This window comes from Mustelus asterias, chromosome 18 (genome assembly GCF_964213995.1).
Source record: "Mustelus asterias chromosome 18, sMusAst1.hap1.1, whole genome shotgun sequence".
In the NCBI taxonomy this organism is placed as follows: Eukaryota; Metazoa; Chordata; class Chondrichthyes; order Carcharhiniformes; family Triakidae; genus Mustelus; species Mustelus asterias.
Genome location: NC_135818.1, coordinates 86,218,292 through 86,237,701, shown reverse-complemented (window position 1 = coordinate 86,237,701; position 19,410 = coordinate 86,218,292). Strand labels below are relative to the sequence as shown.

General features: G+C 43.6%; 1 protein-coding gene across 1 annotated transcript in view; it reads left to right on the top strand.

Annotated features, from left to right (window-relative positions):
• The first annotated feature begins 13,663 nt into the window (after window positions 1-13,663).
• Window positions 13,664-19,410, top strand: part of clmna (calmin a) — a 73,384-nt gene continuing 67,637 nt past the window's right edge. The window contains exon 1 of the mRNA XM_078234502.1: window positions 13,664-13,826. Coding sequence (XP_078090628.1) covers window positions 13,745-13,826 — 82 coding nt within the window. The 5' untranslated portion in view covers window positions 13,664-13,744. The remainder of the gene's footprint in view (window positions 13,827-19,410) is intronic.

Sequence of the window (19,410 nt, the reverse complement as noted above, 5' to 3'; positions counted from 1 at the left end):
ACCTCCCCCCCACCGGATGTTGATAGTGGGGGATTCAGTGATGGTTATGCCATTGAACATCATAGAATCATAGAATTCCTACAGTACAGAAGAGGCCATTCGGCCCATTGAGTCTTTACCGACCACAATCCCACCCAGGTCCTATTCCCTTAACCCTACATATTTACCCTGATAATCCCCCTGACACTAAGGGGCAATTTAGCGTGGCCAATCAACCTAATCCGCACATCTTTGGACTGTTGGAGAAACAAACCACCTGGAGGAAACCCACGCAGACATGGGGAGAATGTGCAAACTCCACACAGTGACCCGAGGCTAGAATTGAACCTGGATCCTTGGCGCTGTGAGGCAGCAGTGCTAACTACTGTGCCACCATTCCGTTGAAGGGATGATGTTAGATTTTCTCTTTTTGGCGATAGTTATTGCCTGGCGTATGTGGTATGAATGTTACTTGCCATTTGTCAGCCCAAGCCTGGGTATTGTCCAGGTCTTGCTGCATCTGAGGAATAACAAATATTGCTAAACATTGCACAGTCATGAGCGAACATCCCCACTTCTGACCTTATGATGGAATGAAGATTATTGATGAAGCAGCTGAAGATGATTGGGCCGAGGACACTACCTGAAGGAATTCTTGCAATGATGGCCTGGAACTGAGATGATTGACCTCCAACCACAACAACCATTTTCCTTTGTGCCAGGTATGACTCCAACCAGCGGAAACCTTTCTCCCTGATTTCCATTGACTCCAGTTTTACTCGGGCTTCTTGATGCCATACCCGGTTAAATGTTACCTTGATGTGAAGGGCAGTCACTCTCACCTCACCTCTAGCATTCAGCTCTTTGTCCATATTTGAACCAAGACTGTAACGAGGTCAGGAGCTGAGTGATCCGGTGGAACCCAAACTGAGCATCAGGTTATTCTAAGCGCTGCCACTTGCTAGTATTGTTGATTACCCCTTCCATTACTTTACTAATGAGCGAGAGTAGACTGATTGGTTGGATCTGTCCTGTTTTTTGTGTACAGGACATACCTGGGCAATTTTCTATATTGCCAGGTAGATGTCAGTGTTGTAGCTGTACTGGAACAGCTTGGCTGGGGGAGCAGCAAGTTCTGGAGCACAAGTCTTCAGTACAATTGCTGGGATATTGTCAAGGCCCATTGTCTTTGCAGTACTCAGTGCCTTCAGCCATTACTTGATATCTCACTGAATCGAATTGGCTGAAGTCTGACATCTATGATGTGGGATTCCTCCGAGGTAGGTTGAGATGGATCATCCACTTGGCACTTCTTGCTGAAGATTGTTGCAAATATTTCAGCCTTATCTTTTGCACTGATATGCTGGACTCCTCCATCAGTAAGCATGTGTATTTGTGAGTATTTGTGGAGCCTCCTCCTCAAGTGAGTTGTTTAATTGTACACCGCCATTCATGCTGGATGTGGCAGAACTGCAAAGCTTAGAGCTGATGCCTTGGTTGTGGAATGTTTAGCTCTAGTCTGTTGCTTGCTGTTCATGCTGTTTGGTACACAAATACCTTCACTAGGTTGTCACCCAGTTTTAGGCATGCCTGGTATTGCTCCTTCATCCCTCCTGCACTCTTCCTTGAACCTGGCTTAATCCCCTGGATTGGTGGTAATGGTAGACTGTGGGATATGCTGGGCCATGAGGTTACAGATTGTGGTTGAGTGCAATTCTGCTGCAGTTGATGGCCCACAGCACCTCATGGATGCCCAGTCTTGAGTTGCTATATCTATTCAATGTATCCCATTTCATGTCACGCAACACGATGTAGGTTTTGTCAATGAGAAGATGGGAATTTGTCTCCACAAGGACTGTGTGGTGGTCACTCCTGCTAATACTGTCATGGCAGGCAGGTTGGTGAAATGAGGGTCATGTACATTTTTCCCTCTTGTTTGTTCCCTCACCACATCCTGCATTCGCAGTTGCCTAGATGGGTGCACTAACACTCAAACAGAACACCATGTGGAACTGACTTCACTTTATTGCAAGTGACCTTGTTGCTGCATTAAATACTCTTTCCTCTCTGTCACCTAAGCACCATAGCTGACAGTATGTATAATCTACAGGGTGCCTTGCAGCAGCCTAACAATATTGCTCATCCCCTACAACCTGCATCACTTCAAAGGACAAGGACATAAACAAGAAAAGTAAGGAAACATCATCACCTACAAGTAAAAGTAAAGTTTATTCATTAGTCACAAGTAGGCTTAAATTAACACTGCAATTAAGATACTGTGAAAATCCCCTAGTCGCCACACTCCGGCGCCTGTTCGGGTACTGAGGGAGAAATTAGCATGGCCCATGCATCTAACCAGCACGTCTTTCAGACTGTTGGAGGGAACTGGAGCACCTGGAGGAAACCCACGCAGACACAGGGAGAATGTGCAGACTCCACACAGGCAGTGACCCAAGCCGGGAATCGAACCCGGGTCCCTGGCGTTGTGAGGCAGCAGTGCTAACCACCGTGCCACTGTGCTGCCCATAATTTCCTCTCTAAGTCACAGTTCATCCTAACCTGAACATATAATGGTTGTTTAGTCAAAATCCTGGATTTCTCGAACTACATGAATAGGATGGGAATAGAGGGATACAGTCCCCGGAAGGTTTTAGTTCAGTCAGGCAGCATGGTCGGTGCAGGCTTGGAGGGCCGAAGGGCCTGTTCCTGTGCTGTAATTTTCTTTGTTCTTTGTACACCTTCACCACATGACTGTAGTAGTTCTCAGGACTAATTGTCTTATTGAAGACAGGCAATAATTATGGTCATGCCAGCAACACCCACACTCACAGAATAAATTAATAAACAAAATTACAAACCTGTTCTGTAGAAGGGTCATATGGACTTGAAACATTAACTCTGTTTCTCTCTCCACAGATGCTACCAGACCTGCTGAGTTTATCCAACATTTTCTCTTTTTATTTCAGATTTCCAGCATCTACAGTATTTTGCTTCTACTGTTGTTCACCAAAGGGTTAAATATTACATTCTTTGAGATTCCTCCCCCGCAAACGAGACTCCTCAGCCGGTTGCCCTAGATTCCAGACTCTCTGCTGCTTCAGTGTTTTTCATTGAGCTAGTTTCCATTTTAGAAAGCTTGGAAGTAAAGGAACAAAATATTAATAGTTGGATTCTGTGGGAATAATTGCAAATATGTGGAGAATCCTTCTGACCTTGTCTTTCCATTTCAATCCAGTGTGAATAAATGAACTTTTTTCCCTTGAGAGAGAAGAGAGAGGATCTAATCCAGTTAGTGTTGCAAGATGTAATGAGCTCTGAAATAATTATATTTTTTTCCATGTTCTTTGACGTGGTTTGTTGTGGGTAAAAAGGACCTGCAATGAGGCATAGAGTACAATTTATGAAGGCTTTATTGACAAGGAAATTGATTTATGAGGGTTTGATATACAAAGAATTTTAATTTATGGGGAGTTAGATATACGAGGAGTTTGATTTATGAGGGTTTATTCGCAAGGGGTTTGATCTGTGAGGGGTGTATTCGTGAAGGAAATGATTTAAGGGGGAACTGATTTTTGAGGGTATGATATATGAGTTTGCTTATGCGGGAATTGATCTGCGAAGGGTTTATTCACAAGAGAAATTATTTATGACAGGTTTGGTTGACAAAAGTATGATGTTTTTGCGATTTTGAGTTGTTAGAAGTTTGATTTACAAGAGTTTGATCTGTGAGGGGTTGATTTATAAGGGGTTTCATGTCATCAGTTATGGGTAGTTTGATTTATTAAGTTTTGATTTGTGAGGGCTTTATGTTTGATAAACATATGTTTTTAGGTGTTTTTAATATTTGAGGGTTTGATTAATATCAATTAATTAATAATTCATTTATGTGGGGTTTGATTTGAGAGGGGGTTTGATTTGAGAGGGTTTTGTTTTTGAGGATTTGATTAATGATAGGTTTGAGTAATGAGGATTTTGATTGATGAGGGGTTTGATTTACTGGGATCATGTTTTATGAGGGGATTCAATTCATGAGGGGCATGAGTTTTGAGTGTTATGATTTATGAGGGGGATGATTTTTGAGGGGGATCATTTATGAGGGGGCTGATTTTTGAGGGGTGATTTTTGAGGGGATGATTTATGAGGGGGTGATTTTTGAGGGGGTGATTTTTGAGGGGGATGATTTATGAGGGGGATAATTTATGAGGGGGATGATTTGTGAGGGGGATGATTTATGAGGGGGCTGATTTTTGAGGGGTGATTTATGAGGGGGATGATTTATGAGGGGGATGATTTTAGAAGGGGATGATTTTTGAGGGGGATGATTTTTGAGGGGGATGATTTTTGAGGGGGGTGATTTATGAGGGGGATGATTTATGAGGGGGATGATTTTTGAGGGGGATGATTTATGAGGGGGGATGGTTTAAGAGGGATCACATTTTAAGAATGTTCTTCATCATGTTAAAACGTTGGATAACACATTACCACGTTTCTCAGTGCGTTTGACTTACATTTAATTGTTTTGAGTGCAACAGTGTTGTTTTGTAAGCAAGTTGGAATCCCCCATTTTAACCATTGAATTAAGCATTCCATTAATTAACATGTCTTGTTGCAAATGTAAGTTCTGATGTTTGGATCATTTGCCCTGAAATGTAGGGCCCTATTTTACCATTTGGAGTCTAAGGGCCCTATTTTACCAAAGATTCGCGCCCGTTTTCGGACGCGAAATCGCGATAAAGTCGGGCGTCGGGCCTTTAATGCGATCTGCACCTGAATCCAAGCAGATCGCGGCTTTACCAACACCCGATTCGGGCGCGGGTCCGGTCCACGCCCGAATCGGGCAGCCCGACGATTTAAATGCATTAGCTTGCATTTAAATCGACTTAATGAACCGCACGTCCAACTCTACCGCCAAATCCCACTTTACCGTCTTCTGGTCCGTTCCGGATCCGCGCTGTAAGCGACCTGCAGAATAAAAATCTGAAACGGATTTCTATTCTGCAGGGGAACCTCCGAACCCCATCCTCCTCAACCATCCTTCGCAGACCCCCCTGCTAATTACCCCGGCAGACCCCCCCCCGGATCAGACCCCCCTGGGAGGCAGGCCCCCCTGGCAGACCCATCCCCGGGATCGGATCCCCCTGGGAGGCAGGCCCCCCTTGGCAGAGCACACCCCCAACCTACCTCGATCACTGGTTTCCCTCCACCATCCTTCCGACCAGCAGTCCTTCGAGAGCCTGCAGCACCTTCCTGGCCTTCTGCTGGCGTCCGCCGGAGGAGGGGGGCGGGCTCAGATGGATCTCTAGTTGGGGGGGGGATGCGGGGCACCATGGACTTGGGGGAATCTTGCAAACTGAAAATTGTGCTGCCTAATTATCTATGGGAAAGGTAATTAAACTACAGTGTCCTAGTGAGCAATTAGTGACCTGTATAATACATTTGAGATCTGTAACTGATTTTATTTTATGTTTGCCCCAGATTATGTCCCTGATCACTTACTGAAAAAAGAATGGAAGTCGATTCAATGCAAGCTTTCAGAAGACAATTGAATATAGTTGAAAAGGAAAGAGTCACCGCTGCAGCAAGAGGGTTTCCCTTCCATATTGGTGGCCAGGAATCACTGGGCCTTCATTTTGAATAAACCTTTGGGAGACTTTAGGCAGTGTCTCCATTTTGAAACACCCTCATGCTTTCCCTCTGCATCAGCAGACACCATCACTTCCAGTGGGTTGCTGACCAGCCAGTCGTGTGGCTCCCACCCTCCATCATTAATTGGACAGAGAGCATTTACCTTTCGTAAATTTGAAATTCAGGCTGCACCTCTGATCTCTGTAGGGTTGGGGCCTGCAGATGACCTGACACATGAACATTTTCAGAGTTGACAAGGTTTTGTCCATTGTAATCAGCCATGTTGAGTATGTATATTGTATTTGGTAAAAGGCGCGTGAATAAATACTTTATTTTGAGTTGAATGTAGTATATAATTGATGCAGAATAATTTGTGGCATATGTATTATATATTACATGGAATGCACAAGGGTGTGAATCTTGAGGCTCTGAGGAATCAGAACCGAAAATAGGTCAAGGACAAGAGTAAATCTTGGTGTGGCATAGACAATGGGCAACAGAGTTTTGAATGAACTGACATTTACAGAAGATGAAGAGTGAGAGATTACTGAGAAGAACATTATAGTCTGGAGGTGACATAGGAATAGGGCTTTCAGCAGCTAAGCTGAGGCAGGGACAGAGGTGGGTAATTTTAGGGAGATGGAAATAGACAGTTTTCATGATGGAGAAGGTATGAAGTAAGAGATTCAACTCAGTTTAAAATATCTCTCCAAGGTTATGAACAGTCTGGTTGACCCAGGGAGAATGGTTGGGGTATGGTGGGGGAGGCAGGTGGGCTATGTTGGTAGCAAAGGCATGGAGTTTATTAGGGGGGTTTGGGAAAAGATACCAATGGTTTCAATCTTGGCAAGTTTTAACTGGAGGAAAAGATTGAGAAGGTGGTATTTAAATGTTTGTGAAGGTCTGTTAACTTACTGCTCCTGCTGCCTGAGGTCTTGATTAAATGCTGCAGAGTTGGGTCAGGTCTTTCACCAGATATAATTGAAGTCGTTGTGTACGAGCATATGACATGAATTAAAGGCAATGTAATCCACGGAGAAATCAAATCTCAGCCCAAAGACAAATTACACTGAATTGACAACAAGGGGAGGTGATGGCCTAGTGGTATTATCGCTAGACAGTTAATCCAGAAACTCAGTTAATGTTCTGGGAACCCGGGTTCGAATTCTGCCACGGCAGATGGTGGAATTTGTATTCAATAAAAAATATCTGGAATTAAGAATCTACTGATGACCATGAAACAATTGTCGATTATTGAAAAAACCCATCTGGATCACTAATGTCCTTTAAGGAAGAAAATCTGCCGTCCTTACCTGGTCTGGCCTACATATGACTCCAGAGCCACAACAATGTGGTTGACTTTCAACTGCCCTCGGGTAACTAGGGATGGGCAATAAATGCTGGCCAGCCAGCGACGCCCAAGTCCCATAAATGAAAAAAACCCCACAGAAACAAGCCATTCAGCCCAGCTGATCCATACTGCTATTTATATTCCACACTGGCATCTTCCCACTTTAACTGCTCTGCCACTGTAGCCCTCTATTCTCTGCCACCTTGTATGTGAAACAAGACTCCCCTTAAATGCATCAACTGAATCAATTCAGTCACTGTATATGGCAGCAAGTTCCACATTCTTACTATTCTCTGTGCAAAGAAAACTTTCCCAAACGCTTATCTAAACCAGTCTGATTTTGACAGCTCTGGTCTAATTAGGGTATGTGGTGAAAATGGCACATTATGTAATGAGTAGACTGGCTGGCTGTAATTTCACAGAACAGGATCTGGGAGCAGAGAGCAACAACTCAACACAACAACAACATTTAGAAATGAGGAGGGTTTCTTCTCTCAGAGGGTCGTGAGTGTTTGGAACTGGGTCATTGAATATATTCAAGGCTAAGTTTGTGATTGGCGTGGAAATCATGGGTTACTCAGGGGTAGGTAGGAGTTGAGGTCAGAATCAGATCAGCCATGATCTTACTGAATGGTGGGGCAGGCTTAAAGGATCAAATGCCCACACCTGCTCCTAATTCTCATGTTCTATTTACATAGTTCCTTTAATGTAATGAAATGTCCCAAGGGGATTCACCGGAGCATTATAAAACAAATATGACACCTGGCCACAGAAGTTATTCAGTTAAATGGCCAAAAGTAACAGCAGCTACAACATTGCTGGCCTCTGCTGCTGTATCTTTCCCCAGGTCAGTACGGACTGAAGATTGAATCCAGGACCTCCTTATCAACCTAAACCAGCGAGCCATCACTAATAATCACTGCTACATTGGAAATAGTGAAGACTACTTCCATCAGTTGAGAAAGTTGAATCGATTGAGTCATCAACATTCAGTGTAGCTAGTTAATGCCCTGTATGATACTTCACAGCCCACCAGTACTGCATAATCTCCAAACACGGCTGTGGATTAGTCATATAAACACATCTCATTCACTGCACTCAGGGGGAGGTGATCTGCATACCTTCCCACCCACACAGATAAACACACACAGTCACAACTGCAGGATCTGCCGCAAGATTACATGCCTGATTTCATTGCAGGGACCATCAAGCAGTAAGTCCAGTTCCATGGGCCTGAAGAGTGGCGTGGACATCCTTTGCAAAGTCTGTGTGTGCATGTGCAACCTGTGTCTGCTTGAGTGATTGCTGGTCTGCAGGATATTTGCATGAATGATAGCATGCTGCACAGCTTTGCGTGAGCCGGGTACCGATGTATGACAAGTGAGCTTTGAATTTCCTTGTATTCCCTGCAGTAGTGACAGAAACATTGTTTCCTTACCCCGGATGAACATGATTTCCACCAGCTTTGATCGAGTTTATATCAGAAGAAAGCCTGCATAAATTCAGGGCCGCTGGCTGAGGTTTTACTGGGGTTGAGCATCTTGCTCTGTACATCATTTGTTGGATTTTTAGCTTCAGCTTGAAGAATGTTTGTACTACAAATTCCTGAAAGTCCTATCTTCTCACCGGACCTTCGGAAACAAAAGGACCAATAGTTTTTGTCCTAACCAGTGAGATTTAAGAATTGAGAAAGAATCAAAGGAACAATTGTTAAGAAAAGAAGATTATTTAGATTGAAGTCAGCCACAGAGGGAGAGAGAAGGAAAGCTTGCTTTAAGAGAGAGGAAAAAGTGATAGAAAGGAAAAGTAATATTTTTTCTTCAATTTAGTATTTAAAATTTTCAAAATCCCTGACAATTTACTACCCACAGGACTGAGACTCCAGAGTTGCAATCGCTTCTTTTTGGGGCTTAAATGGTTCACTAGCATTGAAGGAACATAAATATTGTCATTAAAAGGGTCCTAAGTACCAGTTCTAACTTTCTGTGACAGATTTGATATGTTCTTACCGAACAAATGCAGTCATTTTTTGAAACTAACAGGAAGTCTAAGTGTGAGAAGCTGTTTTCACAATGCTAACATTGCAAATTGTACAGAAACTTGTGCTAATTTGCAACTTCCAGGATTACTCTCTCTTGCTGTACGTTTCAGAGTTATTTGCACAGGAATAACAGTGAGTGCATTAAACTTGTTGTTATTTTCTCAGCAAATTTTGGTGCAATACTTTGTGACACATTCCCCTGTGATACAGCATGTTATGTGAGGGTAAATGTATACAAACGCGTGACTTACTGCTCCCTGTGTACGAATTTGATTGGTGCTCGTAGGAACTTTTTGTGTTTGTTTCACCGTAAGGTCCATAGGTCAGAATGGAGTGATTGTGTATATTTGTTTGTAGTGTATACTTGTGTAATTGTGAATGAGTGCGTACAGAGGTATTGATTTGTTGTGTGCGTCTCTGTAGGCTGTTAGCCACTCTATGGTGTATCTGTGTATTCATATAATATAATTATAACTGCATTTGTTGTTGATATCTCTTCCTGGGGTTTGACTATGTTTGTTTTGTCTATGTCTGAAGGGTATATTACTCTATGATTTAGCCCTACTTTGTGCGCAATTGGAGGGTATAGTTGTGACTGTTTATTTATATTAATTCAAGGGATGTGGATATACTGCTATCACCATGTTCCTCTGGTGGAAGGAGTGTATGCTTAAGGTGACAGGTATGGTGCCAATCAAGAAGGCCACTTTGTCCTAGGTAGTGTCAAACTTCTAAGAGTGTTGTTGGATCTGCACTCACTCAAGCAAGCAAAGCATATTTCATCACAGTCTTCAATTTTAGATGGTGGACTGGCTTTGAGGTGAGTTATTTGCCATTAACCTACTCTTGTAGCCATAATATTTATAAGGCTGGTCCAGTTAAGTTTTTGATGACTCCCAGGAGGTAGAGAGTGGGGAATTCGACATTCATTAATGCTCCCCACTCCTCCATTGAATGTCAAGGGTAGGTGCTTTGACTGATTGCTTTTTTCTCTTAATAATTTATGCAATGTGGGCATCACTGGCTAGATGAGCATTTATTGCCCATCCCTAATTGCTGTTGAGATGGTGGTGAGCTGCTTTCTTGAACCACTGCAGGTTATAAGAACATAAGAACTAGGAGCAGGAGTAGGCCATCTGGGCCCTCGAGCCTGCTCCGCCATTCAATAAGATCATGGCTGATCTTTTCGTGGACTCAGCTCCACTTATCTGCCCGCTCACCATAACCCTTAATTCCTTTACTGTTCAAAAATGTATCTATCCTCACCTTAAAAACATTCAATGAAGTAGCCTCAACTGCTTCACTGGGCAGGGAATTCCACAGATTCACAACCCTTTGTGTGAAGAAGTTCCTCCTCAATTCAGTCCTAAATCTGCTTCCCCTTATTTTGAGGCTATGCCCCCTAGTTCTAGTTTCACCTGCCAGTGGAAGCAACGTCCCTGCTTCTATCTTATCTATTCCCTTCATAATCTTATATGTTTCTATAAGATCTCCCCTTATTCTTCTGAATTCCGATGAGTATAGCCCCAGTCTACTCAGTCTCTCCTCATAAGCCAACCCTTTCAACTCCGGAATCAACCTAGTGAATCTTCTCTGCACATCCTCCAACATTGAACTCCATCTGCCAGACCCTCGCCCACTCACTTAGATTATCTATATCCCTTTGCAGACTTTCAGGTCCTCTGCACACTTTGCTCTTCCACCCATCTTAGTGTCATCTGCGAATTTTGACACACTATACTTGGTCCCCAACTCCAAATCATCTATGTAAATCGTCAACAATTGTGGTCCCAACACTGATCCCTGAGGCACACGACTAGTCACTGATCACCAACCAGAAAACACCCATTTACCCCCACTCTTTGGTTTCTGTTAGTTAACCAATCCTCTATCCATGCAATACATAACCCGTAACACTGTGCACCTTTATCTTATGTAGCAGTCTTTGGTGAGGCACCTTGTCAAATGCCTCCTGGAAATCCAGATACACCACATCCACAGGTTCCCCATTACTGAGTAGACTGGGGCTATACTCATTGGAATTCAGAAGAATGAGGGGAGATCTTATAGAAACATATAAGCAGGGACGTTGCTTCCACTGTAATGTTCTCAAAGAATTCCACCAAATTAGTCAAACATGACCTACCCTTCGTGAACCCATGCTGCGTCTTACCAATGGAACAATTTATATCCAGATGTCTCGCTATTTCTTCCTTGATGATAGATTCAAGCATTTTCCCTACTACAGAAGTTAAGCTAACTGGCCAATAGTTACCTGCCTTTTGTCTACCTCCTTTTTTAAACATGGTTATGTGGTAGCGGTACATCCATAGTGCTGTTAGGGAAGTGAAATTCCATGATATGGTCCAGTGACAGTGAAGGGACAGTATAGATCCAAGTCAGGATGGTGTGTGTCTTGGAGAGGAACTTGCAATTAGTGGTGTTCCAGTCCGCCTGTTGTCATTGTGTGCCACTGGTGGAGGGAGTAAATGTTTAAGGTGGGGTTGGGGTGTTGATCAAACAGGTTGTTTTGTCCTGGATGGGTTGATTTCTTAAGTGTTATTGGAGCTGCACTCATCTAGGCAAGTGGATCACCATCTCAATGTTGTTAGGGATGGTTGTTGTTTGGCACTTGTGTGACATGAATGTTACTTGTCAATGATCAATATATGCTTGAATAGTATCCAGGTCTTGCTGCATATGGACGCAGACTGCTTCAGTGTCTAAGGAGTTGCAACTGGCAATGAACATTGTGCAATCATCAGTGAACATTCCAACTTCTAACCTTATGATTAGGGGAAGGTAATTGATGAAGCAGCAGAAGATGGTTGGGCCTAGGACACCATTTTGAGGAACTCTTGCAGCAAGGTCACACACCGGGCGGAGTTTTACGGGACTGATCCGTATTTTGGGCAAGCTTTCACACCCAGTCTTATGCACTTAGTCATTAAAAATCTAGGCTAGACTGTTTCTAGCTGCTGCAGGTAGTGGGCTGGGCTTAATTCACCAGCCAGCCTGCAGAGGGAGCAATTGCACATGCACAGACCTCGGTGTCTGCACATGCGCAGTAGCAACTGCAGGGGGAATTATTGCGCATGTGCAGACCTCTGATGCTGCACATGCGTAATTTCAACAGCAGGGGTCTGACAGACAAAGAGAGAGCTGTCAGGCCCCTGCAGTTGCAGGCAGCCTCACAAACTCTCCCCCCATCCTGCAATCTCGGAGGCTAGCAGCCGAGCGTGAGCCCCACACTGCCCGAGATGCAGCCCCCGTCGCCTCTGCCGCCCAGACCGATCATGTCCCCCCAATCCGATCATGTTGCAGAGTGACAGCGGGTCCCCCTTACCCCATTCAGACCCCGCCCCTTCTGGCTCTGCCCCTTCAGGTCCCATCTTATAGGCCCCACCCCCAGCATTGCCCAGTGGAGAGTGCCCAGGTGCCAGGCTGGCACCTTGCCCTCAGCCTCCCCGTAGGCTTCAATGGCCTCCAGTTCCACCGGTGAGGTCAACATGACTGTTTCTCATTTATGGGGAGCATGTGTTTTCCTCACCGGAGAGAACTTCTCCTGGTGAGGCCATAAAGGCAAGCGAGCCCAGGCGATTCAGTGCCGGGTTCACTAAACAGATGTAAATCAGCATTTCAATACATGTAAATAAATTATTCAGTCTCTCGCCCATTTCCGGCAAGAGGCTGACTGCGCCGGAAATCCGATTCTCGTAAAATCACGAGAGCCAAGAACTCGGGCGTGATCCTGATTTCTCGGCTCACATGCGATTTTACCGGCTTGCTCTACAATAGGCGGGGCAAGCCGGTAAAATCCCAGCCACCATCTTTCTTGGTGCTGGTTATGGCTTCAGCCAGTGGAGAAGTTTTCCTTGATTCCAGTTTTACACAAGCTCCTTGATGCCGCACTCAGTTGAACACAACCTTGATGCCAATGCCAGCGCTCTCACCTCATCTTTTGAATTCAGCTCTTTGTCCATGTTTGGACCAAGGTTATGATGAGATCAGGAGCCAAATGGACCTGTTGATACCCAAACTGAGCATCAATGAACAATTAATTTATAAATACCATTTGCTAGTGCTGAGGTCATATTCTATAATGTTGCTGTGTTTGGGAGTAGCCTCCTGGAATTGACCAGATGGATTTGTCCTGCTTTTGCAGACTATACCTGGGCAATTTGTGTATGTGTGCATGTATGTCTGAAGTCACACTGTATGGTATACAGTTTATGTATGGTGTACAGTGGGTGCACTATGTCTGTGTTTGTGGGTGTGGCTGTTCCCTCTGTGTACAGTATGTTTGAGGGAGTGTAGTATCTGTGTTTGAGGGTGTGTCTATTTAACACGTTTACAGTGTGTGTGTGTGTTTGCGATTGGCTGCATTGTTTATGTGTGGGATTGGGGATCAGTCTGTTCAGTTGGTTTAGTTTCAATGGATCTGCAGCATTTGTGTGTGATTGGGGGGGAGTGTGTTCAGTGTCCGTGTGTTTGAAGGTGTGTCTGTCTGTGCCTCTACTCGTGCTCCAGTGAATATTAACCAGGTACTATTGAGGTGAAAGAGGGCGGGCAAAAGCCCATCGTCACCAGGAAGTCGTCTCAATTTATCCCATGAGTGAATGTCAGATCCCTCCCTCTCCCCGCCCAGCGCTTCGCACTGATCTCTTGAGTCCTTCCTCTCTGTTCGATTGCCCTCCCCAGGTTAAAGGGACGCAGTGATTCTCCAGTCCGGGGCTTTCTCTCCCTCTATGGCAGCATTGGAATGGGACTGGTTTCAGCGCGAGGAGCTGATCGGTCACATCAGCGACATCAGAGTACAGAATCTGCAGGGTAAGAGGCTGCTGGAACCGGCATGTTACACATCCACAGCCCGAGCGCGGAAAGTTTGCCAAAAAACTTTTTTTTCCCCTCCGTCTGAGTAAATTAAACCATGATTACTGACTGGGAGTAAAGACTGCTCTCACCGCGGGCTGTTCAATGTGCTTATGGAATAGGGATAGTGTAACCTTTTTGCTTTCAGTTCAATCAAAGCTATCTGCAAATTCACGCTGCTGATTAGTTAAAATTCACAAAACATTTCTAAGAATAGGGTGGGAATAAGTCGTGGGCCATCTTCAGGAATGTTTCAGATGGGGTCAAATTCCATTTGCTCCACTTTTTGACAATCTGTTTAGTTTAGTTTATTTGGCTATGTGTGTGTTTATGGCTCTGTTGGCACGAACTATATCACTCATCATCTTTTAAACCTGTGAGGCGGACTGTTTCTCACTGACTAACTCACCTCAGGGTTTCAAACATTCCACAGGTCCTTTTTGTTCCAGCCTAATAATTATGTAAAAATACAGCTGTTACCTGACCTCAAATAGTGGCTGATATTCACAGAATTTCCTTGTGCTTAACCTTGTCAAGGGTAGGCCAATCCACCCCAATGATCTATTTCGCCTCCCTACAAATCTACGCATGAACTATCTTCCCTGCTGTCATATTCACTGCTCCTGTATGTCTCCTTCCCAAACTCTCCTCTGTCTTTTTCTCTCCCCAACCCTTGCACCAGCACCTGTCTTGCAGCCTTTCTATCTTGTGCCCCACACCCTCACTTTGCACACCCTCGATCTCACTTTCTGTCTGTCCCTCACTGTATGTGTTTACATGTTTGCTTCCCTTGCCCACTCTTTCACTCTCTCCTCACACTCTTGCCCTCGCTTTGTGGCTGTCTCTCACTCTGACTCCCCCTCCATCAAGAACATTTTTCTCTTTTATTGGTGCTGATTTGGTCATTGTTGTTCATATCTTTCCTCTCTTGTACCTTACAAACTTCAAATATAACATTTTGCGTTCCCTCCTTTCTCCCTGTGTTCAAATCAAGACTCATTGTGCTACAATCCCCTGGCCAATACTAAACGGTTATGTTACTGGTTTAGCAATGCAGAGACTTGAACTAAAGATCTGGAGGCATAAGTTCAAATCCTACAATAGCAGCTGAGGAAATTAACTTCAGTTAATTAAATAAATCTGGAATGTAAAAAGCTGATATTAGTAATGGTGACCATGAAACGACTGTGTTTCAAAGAAAAAGTCCATCTGCTTTTCGTTAGGGAAGAGAATCTGCTGCACTTGCATGGTCACAGCAAAGTGATTCCCTCTTAAAAACCATCTGATATCGCCAAGTAAACTACTTGCTTGCCAAGAAAGTGGTTCATCACCACCTTCTTGAGGGTAATTAGGGATGGGCAATAAATGTTGGTTTTGCCAGTGATGCCTACAACCCATGAATGAGTAATAAATCAAACATCTTCTAGTCTAATTCATTTTACCTCAGGATCTCAAAACTGAAAATCTTTATTTTCCTCAGTCTTCCTTTATCGTAGTCGAAGCTTGATGACACGAGTTCCTGATTTCCATCTCCTCTGCTTTTCTTTCCAAACTGGATGGTGTCTTAAATTATGAGCCATTGTAGTATAGATAATGCCACAACAGAGAGACGGAGTAGATGAGACAGAGGGATCTTTAATCAAACAAGGTTTTCCTCAAACTCAGAGAGACCGAGGATTGCTAGAAGAGCCACTCCAGTATGGCAGCAAGACATGCACAGATTAGAATTTTATGTAATTGTTGAGCAAGAACATATGAACATACAGAATAGGAGCAGAAATAGACCACTTGGCCTCTCGAGCCTGCTCTGCCATTCAATAAGATAATGGCTGATCTATTTGTATTGAGTTTCAGGTTCCCATCTACCCCGATAACCTTAGATTCTTATTAGGCAAGGGAATCTATCTACCTCTGCCTTTAAAAATATTCAGTGACCTGCCTCCATTGCCTTCTGAGGCAGAGAGTTCCAAAGTTGCACAACCCTCAGAGAAAACAATTCTAATTTCTACCCGAAAAGGGCAACCTCTAATTTTAAAACAGTGCCTCCTCGTTCTGGGCTCATCCACGAGAGGACATATCCTTTCGATGTTAAATTGTCAACACTGTTTAGGATCTTATATACTTGAATCAAGTCAATCCACGCTCTTTTAAACTCGAGTGAAAACAAGCCCAGTCTGTGTAACATTTCCTCATAAGACAACCCGTTCATCCCACTATCGATCTAGTGAACTGCCTCCAAAGTATTTACATCCTTCCTTAAATAAAGAGATCAAAACTGTCCACAGTATGTGAGATGTGATTTCACCAATGCCCTGTCTAACATCCTTACTTTTATGTTCAATTCCTCTCGTAATAAAGGATAGCTTTCCATTAGCCTTCTTGATCGCATGCTGCATTTGCATACTAACGTTTTGTGATTCATGCACTAGAACACCTAGATCCCTCTGTATCTTGGCATTCTGCAGCAGTTCTCCATTTAAATAATACTCTACTTTTTTTTTTCTTTCTGCCAAAGTGATCATTATATACCATTTGCCAGATTTTTACTCACTCACTCAGCCAATCTATATCCATCTGCAAGCTTGAAATGTCTCCTTCACAATATATTTTCCTTCTAAATGAGTCATCTGCAAATTTAGCTACCATGCCTTTACTCCCCCCATCAATGTCACTGGTGTAAATTGTAAAAAGTTGAGACTCCCTGTGGGACTCCACTCATCACGTTCTGTCAGTCAGGAAATGACCCATCATTGCATAATCTTCTATTCGTGCTAATATGTGAGCTTTTAGTTTTTGCAACAACATTTGATGCGCACCTTATCAAATGCTTTCTGGAAATTCATGTACATTACATCTACAGGCTTTCCTTTATCCACAACACGTTAGTCCTTCAAAGAATTCTAGTAAATTGGTTAAACATGACTTAACTTTCATAAAACCACACTGACTCTTTCCTTATTATCTACTATTAACTATTGTCACTCTCTAGAGGACCAATGCTCACTTCACTTGTTCTTTTCCCATTGGGGCGGCACAGTGGTTAGCACTGCTGCCTCACAGTGCCAGGAGTCCAGGTTCAATTCCGGCCTCGGGTCACTGTCTGTGTGGAGTTTGCATGTTCTCCCCTGTCTGCGTGGGTTTTCTCCGGGTACTCCAGTTTCTTCCCAGTCCAAAGATGTGCGGATCAGGTTGATTGGCCATGCTAAATTGCCCCTTAGTGTCAGGGGGATTAGGACTGTAAATATGTGGGGTTACGGGGATGGGACCAGGGTGGGATTGTTGTCGGTGCAGGCTCAATGGGTCAGATAGCCTCCTTCAGCACTGTAGATTCTATGATTTCCCAATTAAGTACCTGTAGAAATGGAATGAAATAGTAAACTAAGTTTCTTGGAAACTGCTTTATCAGATGAGATGTAGCTGTGCCACTTGGAGTCAAAATATGTCAGCCAAGAATAGGATTTGATGAACAATGACTAAGGAGAGAGTGAATACGACAACAGGAGGGAGTTGTGCTTTTAACAAAAAGATTGCCTGGTTCAAGAGCGGGGAGAAGATCAAGGTGGCTTTTACATAATGGAAGGAATGCAAGTTTCCTCCACCTGGCAACTGTGTGCTGGACAAAATTGTTGAATGTTGGGCAGATTTATCAGTGAAAATGTGAGAGGAGGCAATCAGTAGACAAATAAGGAACAGGTGAGAGAAAGGACAGAGTCTTGAACAATCCAGAGTTCAGAGAATCGTAGAATGCCTGCAGTGCAGAAGGAGGCCATTCAGCCCATTGGGCCTGCACCAACAACAATCCCACCCAGGCCCTGACCCCATAAATTCATGTATTTACCCTGCTAATCCCCCTGACACTATGGGGCAATTTAACATGGCCAATCAACCTAACCCGCACATCTTTGGAGCGCGGGAGGAAACCAGAGAACCCGGAGGAAATCCACGCAAACACGGGGAGAATGTGCAAACTCCACACTGACAGTCACCCGAGGCCAGAATTGAACCCGGCTCCCTGGAGCTGTGAGGCAGCAGTACTAACCACTGTGTCACCGTGCTTCCTGTTCATGGGAAAGAGTTAGATGATATAGAGACAGGGTAATTTGGAGAAAAAGGCTGGTTGATCATGAACATAGATTTACTGGGAGGGCTAAATGCTGTTAACTTTCTAAGAAATTTTTAAGAGGTACAACATTTGAGTGGAGAATTTTGCAAGATCACATTGGCATTCAATTGAAATTCAGATGATATGCAGCGCAAAATGAACCCTGGAACTTGCTTCAGGCATAGAGTTCCTGGAGGACAGTTGCAGATTGTTCACAAACGTAAAGAATGATTCAGTGAGGGATGTTTTAACTCTAGTGTACATCGTCCAGAACTCCAAACAGACATCTGGGAGAGACTTCCAGAAGCAAGGGCAGTTTGGTGGTTGGTAATTTTAGATTGACAGAACATACAACTTATTTTCTGCATTTGCTTCTGCTTGCTGCTTTGGAATAAGAGAAGACCATTCAGCCCCTTGAGCATGAATTGCATCCTTCCAAATCTCAAGCAGGAACTGTGTCCACTGGTGTCATATTTATTATCTGCTTCTCGTGCTCTCTCTCGCTTGCACTCTTTCTTGCATTTGATGTTTCTACAGCTCTTTCAGATAGTGAGTTCCAGATATCCAGCATCCTCTGGGTGAAAAGAATTCTCATCAACTCCCAATAATTCTCTACTAATTACTTTAAATCTATACTCTTAGTTGTTGTCCTTTCCGCTAGGGAATAAGGGGCATCTCATAATTTTATCCACCTCAATTAAATCTTCCCTCAGCCTCCTCTGATCCAAAGGAAGCAGCTAATTCATTCTTTCGACATAGCTAAAATCCTACATTTGGACAACATCCTTGTAAATTTCTGCGCTCTCTCTAGTGTGATCACATCCTATGATGCAATGACCACAACTGTATGCCACATTCTAGCTGTGCTAAACTAGTGTTTTATACAGTTCTAGCAGACCCTCTCTATCCTTACTTGCTGTGCCTTGGCCAATATAGGAAAAGGAGCTTGTATGCTTTCTTAAGCACCTTGTTTATTTGCCCTGATATCTTCAGGAATCTGTCGACATATACTCCAAAGTTCCTGTATTCCTCTACATCTACTACTCTTGACATTCATTGTGTACTCCTTTGCATCACACTTCTCCATTTGCCACTTTTCTAACCAGTCCGTTGATATCTTTCTGCACTCTGCAGCTTCCTTTCTCAGTATCCATCACTTGGCCAATTTTTGTATCATCTGCAAACTTCCTAATCATCCCCTTTACATTTATATCTAAATCTTTGTCCCTTGTTTTTCATAGTATAAACTCATTGGAAACCTCATTTTGGTCACAATTCTGCCAATCATTAGTCTATGCTGCCTGCCACTAAACCAAAATTGCATCCAACTTACCACTTTTCCTTAGATCCCATGGGCTTCTAATTTACTAATTAGTCTGCAAAATGTGGGACTTGTCAAAATCAGTGCTAAAATCTATGTAGACTACATCAAATGCACTA